This window comes from Actinia tenebrosa, unplaced genomic scaffold (genome assembly GCF_029948245.1).
Source record: "Actinia tenebrosa isolate PJP-AT-01 unplaced genomic scaffold, QUT_ActTen_1.0 PGA_scaffold5__44_contigs__length_20552954, whole genome shotgun sequence".
Classification (NCBI taxonomy): domain Eukaryota; kingdom Metazoa; phylum Cnidaria; class Anthozoa; order Actiniaria; family Actiniidae; genus Actinia; species Actinia tenebrosa.
Window position 1 is genome coordinate 8,791,130 of NW_028292582.1, and position 12,159 is coordinate 8,803,288.

Sequence of the window (12,159 nt, forward strand, 5' to 3'; positions counted from 1 at the left end):
TTTTTGACTTTTATATATTTTCTCATATTTTGAAAGATTCCTCGTCGAAGATGCTAGAACTGATTGATGATTCGACCAGTGCTTGCATACCGCTTTAATTTACAGCATCTTAAAGATAAATATTAATAATTTCTTTATACAAATGTTATTTCTAATATACATTATTCACATAAATATAAACTTCTGAAATTTATATTTTTAAAAACTAAAAGTTAGGATGATGTTATCCAATAGGTCGTTTGCATGATAGGATTATATACTACAACTACCATCATCCCTTGCGCGTTTCTTTTTGTAGTTTTCAGTGATTTATCTTCGTAAAAACTAAAAGTTAGAATGAAGTTATCAAGTAGGTCGTTTGCACGATAGGGTTATATACTACAACTACCATAATCCCTTGCGCGCTTTCTTTTGGTAGTTTTCAGAGCAAATGCCGGGCCTGTTTTCACATCAAAGATGATACTCCAAGCATTGTAGTCGTAATAAGATAAGACCATCAAACGAACGTCCTCTTCATAAGACACCAAAGGCATTTCAATTAATTACTCGACTCTCTAAGTCAGGATAAAAGTAGCCTGCGTTGCCGGCGGTCTGCGGCGAAAAAAAACCCCCCGCAGACCGCCGGCAACGCAGGCTAGGATAAAAGTTGAAGATGACTGCTTTCTAGTAAGGCACAGCACTAATGAACGATGGAACTATTTCGCTTAAAAAGTGCAAGGACTTTCTACGCTTTTTTCATTGCTACGCGCTGATCGAGCCAACACTCGCGACATGGAAATCAGGCGATAACTACCGCCAATCAAAGTATGCAAAGGTACCGAATAATTAATTTGATTGACGGCGAATTTATTGTCTCTTTTACCTGTCTGGACTGTTGTCTCAATCAAGCGTAGCAACGAAAACTGTGATATTTAGACATCACCGAAGTAAGTTTTTTATTTCTTTTATGAAATAAAATTAGAATAGACGTTGTTTTGGATACGAACGGGGAAATAGAACCCTTGCAGCACGTCGGAATACAGCTCAATTTGTAGGGCAAAACAATAGGTTTCCAATTCTCAGAAGATTGAAATTATTTTGCTTTGTCACCCAAATTGAGTTACTTTGACGTGGAATGCAAGGGTCTATAGACTGAACTGTGTACGCGTGCTGCGTGCTCATAACCCACGCGCATCAACCAATCACGGCAGCTTTCTTAAGGGGCAGGAACAACTGTAATATATTTTTAAGATAAAAGATTTCATTTCCCAAGAGGAAAACTTTAGTCGATGTGCTCCGCCGTAAAACCCCTTATTTCCTGGTCGTAACTACGTCATGATATCATGGTCTTCACTGTTGAGTCGATTTCTTGTCCAGGACTTGTTACTTCTGATTGGTGCAAGTCGTTGACCTACGGTTTCCTATTAGAATATTATTTGAAATTGTTAATAAATGTCACTAAAATAGCATGGTATAGTAAGCAGCAGGAAATATATACAGGATACTGGGATCTTTCAGCTGATCATTACGTCATAAAATGAGTGCATAATAAACTATTGATCATCACCATCCTTTTCTGCAACATAATCCATCATCCGTCATCATCGTATCTATTTATCATCTATCATTATTGCAATCAACATCCATTATTGTCGTTTACCAAAGTCATCATCCATTCCATTGTATCATCATCAATTTCCATCATCGTCATCATCATCCATCATCGTTATCCTCATCATGTATCATCATCACCATCATCCATCACCATCATCATCACCACCATCATCACCATCACCATCATCACCCTCATCATCATTATCACCATCATCATCCATCATCGTTATTCTCATTATGTATCATCATCATCATCATCATGCATCACCATCATCACCACCATCATCACCATCACCATCATCACCCTCATCATCATTATCACCATCATCGTTATCACCATCATTACCATCATTACCATCATTACCATCATCACCACCATCACCATCATCCCCATCACATTGTATTTATCAGAAAATATCTATACCAAGTTACTCAAGCGAACCCAAATCAAGTAAGTGTACACTAGCAGGGCTTTGAATCCTTCAAGAAGCAGTGCTGATATACTGTAATACATGTCAGTAGATATTGCTACTATACATATTATAATTTACCTCGTCATGTTCTGGTATGGTAGAACCTGCCAACCGTGAATCTGGAAATCAACAGAGACTTATTTAATGACAAATCTATTCAATCATATGTCCAAAAACACTAAAAAGAGGAAAAGTCACAAGACAAGCCTTTCTACCAAGAAAAATACACTGCCTCTCACTAATGCACCCTGGTTTCGATGTTAGATTCCTGGGCTTGGTATCATATGTCAGTAGAGTTGCTAGTTGGTTCTCTTCTGTGCTTTGAGGGTTTTCTCTGGTTTCTCCGGTTTTCCACCCTTCGCAAAAATGAACTTCTAAATTACAATTCAATCTTGTGTTGGGTGCTTTAGCCATGCACCTCTGGTTCGGACTGAGAAATCTCTCACTTTTTTCAACGTAAAATATTATATATTAAAGGCGTAAGCAAGAGTGTTTACACAGTGCAACAGAAACTCAATCATTGCCAAAAGTAGAAACAAATTTAACTTTTCTCAACGACTGCTGCAACTTGTCACTCAACATATTTTTCAAATTTCAGTGTTGGTAACACGCTGCAATGCTACATGCAACTTATGTCGCAATGCCATTGGGAGAGAAGTTGCAAAGAAAATTGCTCCGTGTAATCATGCCTGTAACAACACAAGATGATAGCACAAGAATATGATAATAAATCTGTACCTGGAAATAAAGTATGCGCAAGTGGTTCAAGTCGCCTTGGAGAAGTACCATTAGCACTTGCTGGAAATCCATTCAGAGTACTTGGTGGTGTACCCCAAGCTAATGCCGATGGCAATGATGGCTCTGTCCCATCTGGGTCATCGTCAATAGGAGCTGTCTTATTTGATTTTCTTTTTTTCTTTTTCTTCTTTTTCTTTTTCTTTTCAGAATCTTCATTTAGACTCTGTTGTGAAGCATCTAGAGGTTCTAGTTTTGCTCTGTGTTGTACTCTGTCTTCTAAGTCTCCTAGTGGTCTTAGTCTGCGGGGTGGACCACTAGTATCTTCCACTGAGGTGTCCTGGAAGTGAGATAACATAGATTTATTACAAAAAATATTATAAAAATTTTTGCACCATAGGTTTTGTGTAGGAAGGGAATACTAGAGGACAACCCTTGAATGAAGGGAGAGACCTAGTTGAGAAACTCTTCTTACATAAACTGAATTGTTGAGTCCGGGAATAGAACCTGAGACCCCTGCGAGGTGACAGGTGAGTAAACTAACCACTACAACACTCTTAATTCCCATTAAAGTATTTCTGTCTCAATACCCAGACCCCTTGCATGTGACGTCAAAGGAGCTCAATTTGGAGGGGGAAAAACAAAAGAATTTAAATCTCATGAGAATTTGAAACCTATAGTATGTTTACGTCCTCCAAACTGAGCTGAATTCCCATGTGCTTCAATGGGTCTATTACTTACGTTTATGGGTGTGGTTTCTGGAGATCTTTCTCCTGTTACAGTTTTCTTCTTGCTTTTACTTTTCTTCTTTTCCTTAACAGGTGTACTGGGTTCTGACGATGGACTTTTAGAATTCTGGATAATAATCGATAATCATATTATTATAATGATTAAGAAGAATATTTAAGTCTGTTATAAAATATTCAATACAAACTTTTTTATCCCCTGACTAGTCAGCCCCCTTTTTCTCAAATTTCTAAGTATATCGTTAAAACAGTAGCCCCCCTTTTCCTGGAATTCCTGGTAAAACCTTTGTAATAGTCACCCCCTTCTAAAATTCCTGGATCTTGCGCTTTTCACATGCCATCAATGTCCTATGTGGATTAGCACGAATAAGGGATTTATTTGGTATTACAAACCTTTCCAACCACTAAATCATCATCATCAGACTCTTCACCTTCTTTAGCAGCTTTCTCTGCTGCCTCCCTCTCTGCTTTTTCACTGTGCAGGGACAAAAAACTAGTATATTAGATTTATGCATTTAGAGTATTGAGTTAGGATGACCTTTCAAATGGCTTGAAATTCTCAACATGCTAATTGAGATAATACTTACATAAATAAAGCTAAGTTAAATAATAATAATAATTATTATTATTATCAATTTGTATATATTTGATTACTGTGTCAAGTTTTCTAGTTTGGCACAAGTGCTTTACTTGCTAATCAGGCAGACCAATGAAAAAAATGGTTGCATATTCTCTTTATAATCTTCTTACAAAGAAATATATGTACAAATAGATATTAAATTGAATATTAATATGTACTTACCGAGCTTCTCTTTCCTTTTTCACCCTTTCGAATTTCTGTTTTCTCTGTTCAGCAAGAATTCGGTTCTGGAAAATAAGGGCCAAAAATAGTCAAAATATAAAGAGTAACATGAAGACTACAGTGTATGATGCATAGAGTGTATTATACTTTAGTAATGACATTTTTAGAAGTTGTTGAAATAAGTCATAAGATTAACTTTGGAATGCTTCTGGAATTATAATAGGAAAGTACAGTTGTACAATTAAAAAAAATTAAAAACTAACATTTTTTTTTTCTTATTTAATCTTTTAAATTAAAATTTAAAAAAAATATCTTTCAGTGCTAAAGCTATTAAGTATGAGCAATAAAATATTTATTTTATGTACTCTCCTTCTGTATCCAGTTCTATATATTGATAATTCACTAACATACATGTATCAATTATTGTACTGTAAGTACCTGTTCTGCCGAGTCTCGCTCAACCCGCTGTGAAAGGTGCGTAAAATTTCTTGATACTTCTGACAGTAACCAGTGAAAACCTAGAATGACGATTTGAAAACATTTTAGTGTCTAGTACAAGAAATAAATACATCAAAGGAAGAAAGGAAGGAAATAAATAAATATGGAAGGAGAGAAAGGAATACAGAAGGGAGGAAGGAAAGAAGAAGACTTCATGCATAAGACTGACATGGTAACCGTGTGAAAAGCAAGGTCTCACAACACTTCACCAGTCATGTGCCAAAAACAGAAGATTAAATTGTATTATTATATAATTACCAATGAAATATCTATTTTTCTCTATTTCGAAAAATTGATATCTTCACACGTGAAAATAACATGTTATTTTCACGTGTGAAAATAACACCATTGCGATGGCTATTCAAAAATGCACGGAAAGAATTGCCTGAAAAAGCCAAAACATACTTCATTGATAATTATATAATAAACAGAATATTACATGGTCGCTTGGAGATACGAAATTTATCTTCTCGTGTTGAAAATCTCTCACTCGTTCGCTGCGCTCACTTGTGAGAGGGCTTTTCAACACTCGAAGGTAAATTTCGTATCTCCGCTCGCCCATGTAATATCCTCTATTTATCTACTGTACAAGTATAAGGCTACTTTGAGTGATCACTGGCCAAATTGCCCTATTTCACTATGACGTCACTGCTTGTTAATGTGGGGGATAGAATTGCCAAATCCAATAGAAAATTCAACAACATTTGCTCCTAGCGAAACAGTTTAATCTTAAATGGTCTGGCTTTCAGATATAATATGTGTTAATATGTACTAAAAAATATTCTGAGCGTTTGCTGACTTGACTTTTTTTACCTTTCTTTATTTGTCTATCAATTTTATTTCCTTGCCCCAGAACAGCAGTACATGAAAACTAAATAAAGGAAGAGATAGAAATATTATGACAATGAAAGAGAGGAAGATGTTAGCTCTTCCTTCATGATTTACTAACTTATTACTCAAAGCAATATGTGTGATTTCAATTGGTCACTTGCATCGTAGCATCATTTACTACAACTAGCAGAATCCCTTGCACACTTCAGGGGCGGATCCAGGATTTTGTTCAGGGAGGGGTGCTGCGCACAACGTTAACCCAGGGAGGGGTGCACCCCTTAGAATCAAAGGCAAAAAACAAAATTGGTTATCTTTGAAGTAGGAGCACAAAGTGTAACCAGGGAGGGGTGCTCAACACCTGCGCCCCTCCCCTGGATCCGCCCCTGCGCTTTCTTGTGTTCAGAATTAATTTGCACCAATTGTCTTATTATTATTCAAAGAGGAAATACAAATTTGAATAAAAAAGGAAAATTCATGATAGAAGTATTTTAGTAAAATGCAAAACGGCCTATCTTGTGTCAAAGAAGATCATTTAATAAAAACTCTTGGCACAATTACATTTTCCCATTTCAGACCACATGTCATTCCCTAGAGTATCATTTCTTTGTTTAAGGATTGCGCTCAGTTGCACATGAGGTGACAAATGAATATTGATACAACTCAAACAAAGGATCTTTTTCTCAAGAGAATGGCACCGTGCCTGAAATGCAATTGACATTGCACCAAGACGAATAAGGTCTATTTTGAGGGAGTCCCTACACAGCTTCTAAATATTAGACATCTTGTTACTTACCACTTGACAGGGGCATTTATTCCTAGCGATTAGTGCACCAAGGTCTAGACAATGATAGATCTCATTATCATCCATAGCACCTGTAATGTCTTGTTTATTTGCAAGTCTAAGAATACAACAACACAAAATATTGAAAATTGAAAGAGTGAATTTGAATTTCTACCTAGGCTAGATCACAATGTACTCGTTATCTGAGTAAAAGCCAAACAAGGTGCATTCTGGTCTAGCTTGGGGGATGATCATCACCATATAAGGCATGATGAACGGAATATGTTTGTACCCAAGCAAGACCAGAATGCATCTGTTGTTGTCACAAAAAAGGTCTATGGTGGTACATGTTCGTACACCATAGTAGTAATTACTTACATTAATAATGGCTTTCCACATATTTTGGAATTGTTGACTGTTTCATGTAAGGCATCTCTACATTCATCTAATCGTTGTCGATCACTAGCATCTACAACAAAAACTATACCATACACCTGAAATGAAAACAATTCAAAACATGTGAATATAATATGTACAAACTGTTTAAAAAATGCAATTACTGTACAAGCAGTACTCCAGTTTGGAGTTCTCTGTTGCTCAAGGTTTACCTCCCTTTTTATGGGTAGCATGGGTGGCATTCGCGGCTAACGCGTCGTCTTTCACCGCTGTGAGTCCAATGGGTCGGGTTGCTGGTTCGAGCCCTGCGGTCGCCACATGTGAATTGAGTTTGTTTGATGTATTGTTCTCTCCTATGCTACGAGGGTTTTCTCCAGGTTCTCCGGTTTCCTCCCTCCATAAAAATCAACATGTGAGTTGAGCGTTGTGTGCATAGAATATTAAATGTAGTGGTAGTGCGTGTGAGTGAAAAGTGTCCCCAATTAGTGCGAAAGCGCTAGAACGACTAGACACTTAAATAAAAAGTGATTTATTTATTATTTATTTTATTTTGTGTAGAATATTCATGTGTTACATTGAAGGTCCATATAAGTGTTTGAATACTCTAATTTCCAGTGACCATGAATAATAGTTCCAAGTCAAGGCTGTAGTTTCCTCAAATAGCATAACTACACTTTTTATCTATACTATCATGTGTGACAACTCCAAGCTTGGCTTGCAACTATTATTCATGGTCACTGAATGGAACTGTAAAATGGGGTATGGTTGAAGTTGTGCATTCTTTATTTTACAGTGTACCATCAATATTTGTGAATATTTTAATGTTGGAATGAGGTTACCCTGAGCAAATGAGTCTGTAATCAAGGAATTCAGCAGTATTTGACTAAATTTTACACTTACCTCTGAAAAGTAATTTTTCCATATAGCTCGTATTCTTGATCCCCCACCAAGATCAAATAATGTAACATTAAATCTGTATAAAGAAAATGAAGACGACAAGAACCCAACTGTAGGAGTAATACCATCTAGTGAGTCTGGAATAAAAAAAATTATGTAATTAGATTTGGTATCAATTGAGGGAAAAATTATATATTCTTGTAGACTTGAGGGGGAATAACTAAAAATGAAAAACCTCCCCCCCCCCCCCCCCCCCCCCCCACTTCTCCCCACACACATTAAATTAATTTATATTCGTCCAAGATTCAGGGAGAAATACTACCTAAAGAACTGATTCCCAAACTAGTTTCCGAGTAATGATAAGAAAAGATTAGTTTACGGCAATCGAGGAAAAAGCTAAATAATCGCTTAAACTTGTACAAGTAAGCTTAAAAATAATCTCAATAACATAACCTTGACAGTCAATTACAAATTATTTTAATGACACCAACCTCCTTTTAAATCAGCTACTGTTGAAGTCTTCCCAGCATTATCCAATCCAACCATTAATAAAGTGACTTTCCTGTCAGAAGACAACAAGAACAACGATGACAATCGTATCGAAAACAAGTGTCGAGTAAAGCTGCCAAGTTACACATGAAAACGGGCTTAAAAACTCACTTTATCGGTTCCTTTCGCCGCTTTATCCAAGTAAAACAGTTTGCCATTAGACTAAACATTGTTCTCGCTTTAAAAAGTTATCTAAGAAGACTTCAAATCGTGAATATAAATATGATCGTTGTAGAGTAAAATTTTGTAGTCTTTTCTTTATTTCGCCATCTTGTTCTATTACTGTTAGTCACGTGACTCAACCTATATTTTTCGCCGCCGTTACTATGGTGACAATATTTGTATTTCCGGCTGTTTGATTGTTTGAGTGGGACTGGGGCCGTCGTTAAAAAGTCGGATTTATTTCGGAAGATTCTCGAAATGCTGTAAAACGCTTCGTGCTTCTCTCGTGCTATATCGTAAAGTACGAATGCCTACCGAAGAAACTTCGCTTAAGCTCGAGTATAGGTCGAAAGCTGACCGAAACATGTACGGATTCAATACGATTAGTTTCAAGCAGACATTTACAGATTACTCAGTGTTTTGGTGTTGTTTTGCACATTCAGTCAGCTATAGAATCCAAATTAAACCTTAAAATGAGCCAAGAAAAGCCTTCAGTTGTGGTAGATGTGATATCGGACAACATCTGACCCTGGTACGCACAATTATATCTTTAGATCACGATTAGATCGTCCAGAAATTTTGCTATAAAATACGATGAATTTTGCACAATTTGTGAGCAAATTTTCATTGATTTTTTTAAAGTGCTAATTATTATTTTCTTAGTCAAGCTTTTTTCATGAGTTGTGTTCATTGTATGTTATTATTGCAGGTGTTATGTGGGAAAGCGTAATCTGGAGGAGGCTATAAAGTCTTTCAAGGATGTAAATTTTGAGGTAAATTGGAAGCCTTTCTTCCTCAACCCTAACACTCCTGAAGATGGCATCCCTCTGCTAGATTACCTTAGTAAGAAGTATGGGCCTTCAGCAGCACAAGGAGCTCTCTCACATTCTGGTCCCCTCTCACAGGCTGGAGCTGCTTTTGTAAGTTTATGAATATTTTTCATGTTATAAACTCAAAAACAAAACAAACAAAAAACCATCAATCTCATCAAACCACAGTGTATGAAACAACCCTGAGCTGATTTAAGTTAGGGCTAGTTACCTTAAAGAGCAAACCCTGAAACGACCTCTGGGCAGATCTGTTTTAAAAGATTGAAAATGAAACGACCTCTGGGCTGATCTAAGTCAGGGCACAGCTAACTCACAGATCAAACCCTGAAACAACCTCTGGGCTGATCTAAGTCAGGGCATGGCTAACTCACAGATCAAACCCTGAAACAATTAACCTCTGGGCTGATCTAAGTCAGGGCATGGCTAACTTACAGATAGAACCCTGAAACAACCTCTGGATTTGATTTAAGTGAGAGCACAGCTATCTCAATGTTGAATCTAATGTGGTTAATATCTTATAGGGAATTACTTTTAACCCCCAACGAATGATAACAAACACCTTAAAATCACATTGCCTAGTGGATTATGCTCAATCGGTCGGCAAACAAGATGCTGTCATAGAAACAATCTTCAAGAGATACTTCGAAAAAGGTGATGACATCAACAAAGCTGATATCCTTATGGACATTGCCACAGAAACAGGCCTTGATTCTTCTTCAGCTATGAAACACATGGAAAACCCCGATGTCATCTCAAAGATAAAGCAAGAAGTTGATGGTGCCTATCAGCAAGGAGTACACGGAGTCCCATACTTTGTTTTGTCTTTAAAAGGTGAAGGTTCTGCAAGGCAACCTGGATTCTCCGGAGCACAACCACCAGCAACATTTAGAAGTGTTATTAATCGTCTCTTGATGCAGGCTAAAGTCTAGTGCAAAAGTATGTTTGTGAATATAATTATATTTGGTTTTCTTCTGGAAATGAGACAATGATATTATTGGATGAGTTTGAACCTGATATATAGAGGTTATCAGTTGGCTTGATGTATTGCATCTGATACAAGTGTGTATTTCTACGAGTTACAGAGTATTTTGGAGAGCCTGTAGGTGATGAGTAATGAGTAAGAATGCACAGCCTTATCATATGCTTATAGCCAACTGATAAGTTGTTTATCATTTAATTCTGCAATCATATCCGAACACTAGCAGATGAAAAGTGCTGATACAGTCTAATATCGGGCCTGGTCTTTTTCCATATCATGCACGTTCTTTGCAGAAGTAAATGATATTGTCAAACTCATGAATAATTAATGAGGAAAACACAACAGAAATCACGACTGTGAAGAGTGTTGTAAATCTGATACAAAATTGTGTTCATTTGCATAAACTTAAAGTTGGATTTTCTTGGCCAAATTCACTTTAATGTTGAAAATTTTAGTGAAACACAAAGGAACTAATTTAGACGTTTGACAAGCAATCTACAGTATTCGTGTCCATGTTGTATCTGATACATATGTTATATCTGATACAACACGACCACTCATACTGTATTTATTACATGTAAATTATCAAGACTATGTTGAGGCAGATGAAATGGCAGAGGTCTTGATAGTTTAGGATATAATACAAAAACCAAATATTCAATACTACTCCAACAAAGGACTAGCGTCCGAAACGTCAGTAAGTTTTTTCATCTTTTCACGGTGTATAATTTACCTTTTTATCATTACTGTTTCATTAGAAACACCGACGCAGCTCACACTAGTTTTTAGCTAGTTATCTCTTCTCAATTCTAGATGAGTGCACTATACTACTGTAGTTGCTAATAATGCCATATTTTGATTCCAGTATGCAATCATGCTGCATGTTATTTCTTTATTGATCACCAAAAAATATAAGCACAGCAATTTAAATTGAACAGAACAACAAGAAGCACATTTTGAAACATAACTAATACAGTTAACAAATCCAGCCAGTACCATATAGATAGTTAGAATTTTTCTTTCAAAGATATTTTCTTTTGTTTGCTGGTTATGATGACTTTGACACAAAAGAAAAAGTTTCAAAGTTTGAGGATTTTAAGGCAGCATTAGAAAAGTTTAAGATGGAAAAATATATTTAAATGTGAACTATATTCCAATATCAGAATAAAATGAATTTTGTTTGGGCAAGACATACCTTGATTTGCACTCCACCTTCTCTGTGAATGCCATTCCCAATATTAAAAAACTGGTTTTATTATAGAAAGTTCTCATTGGAAATATTCATAAATATACATATTTTTATTGAAGTCACAAATAGTACAGAACGTGTCATTCCCTTCAGTATCATTTCTCTGTTACCTAATAGCAGAATAGATAATTATGATGGTTATGATAATGATGATTAGGATGATAATGTTGAGGAGGATGATAACGATAGTGTTGATACATTATGAGAATGATGATGCATGATAAGGATGATGATGATTATGATGATACATGGTGGTGATGATGATGATAACTTATTTCTAGTGCATTCCAAAATCTCAATACCCTCATGAGCAATTATAACACGTTTATTTGCTGGTTTATTTGACAAATCTGTTTCATGAGAGCACAAGTGCTCTCACTTGTCGGGATTACATGATCAAATCTCGATATGTGTTCTTTATATCATGCGAAAATGGCAAAGGAATATTTCTCCCAAGAACAAGGTTGCTTAAAATTAATAATGTCAGAATAAGTAATAGGCTTTCTTTTTACAAGGGATGCACCAAGTAAGGTGCATGCCATATATCTGTGAAACATTTACTAGCCAAGTAGCACTTAAAAAAGTATTTAGCTATCAACTATTTAGTTGTAAAATAGCTTAAGAATTCACTCAGGCAT

The 12,159-nt window shown here is 36.1% G+C and overlaps 2 protein-coding genes across 2 annotated transcripts; one reads left to right on the forward strand and one right to left on the reverse strand.

Moving 5' to 3' along the window:
• On the reverse strand, window positions 1-8,563 carry LOC116296471 (uncharacterized). The gene is made up of 13 exons (XM_031704491.2): window positions 8,413-8,563; window positions 8,244-8,314; window positions 7,756-7,889; window positions 6,838-6,953; window positions 6,472-6,577; window positions 5,661-5,718; window positions 4,788-4,867; window positions 4,350-4,414; window positions 3,941-4,022; window positions 3,543-3,656; window positions 2,805-3,141; window positions 2,145-2,185; window positions 1-1,400 (listed from the first exon to the last, which is right to left on the reverse strand). The coding sequence occupies exons 1-13, from the start codon at window positions 8,469-8,471 to the stop codon at window positions 1,308-1,310; spliced, it is 1,356 nt and encodes a 451-aa protein (XP_031560351.2). The 5' UTR covers window positions 8,472-8,563; the 3' UTR covers window positions 1-1,307.
• A 273-nt stretch (window positions 8,564-8,836) lies between these two features.
• Window positions 8,837-11,460, forward strand: LOC116296472 (uncharacterized). The gene is made up of 3 exons (XM_089038371.1): window positions 8,837-8,995; window positions 9,173-9,383; window positions 9,815-11,460. The coding sequence occupies exon 3, from the start codon at window positions 9,839-9,841 to the stop codon at window positions 10,220-10,222; it is 384 nt and encodes a 127-aa protein (XP_088894497.1). The 5' UTR covers window positions 8,837-8,995; window positions 9,173-9,383; window positions 9,815-9,838; the 3' UTR covers window positions 10,223-11,460.
• The last annotated feature ends 699 nt before the right edge of the window (window positions 11,461-12,159 follow it).

Coding starts and splice junctions, on each gene's coding strand:
- LOC116296471 (XM_031704491.2), bottom strand. CDS start 8,471: ATGTTTAGTCTAATGGCAAACTGTTTTACTTGGATAAAGCGGCGAAAG. Junction 8,315..8,412: donor CGGCGAAAGGAACCGATAAA/GTGAGTTTTTAA, acceptor GTCTTCTGACAG/GAAAGTCACTTTATTAATGG. Junction 5,719..6,471: donor ATAAATGCCCCTGTCAAGTG/GTAAGTAACAAG, acceptor TCCTTTATTTAG/TTTTCATGTACTGCTGTTCT.
- LOC116296472 (XM_089038371.1), top strand. CDS start 9,839: ATGATAACAAACACCTTAAAATCACATTGCCTAGTGGATTATGCTCAA.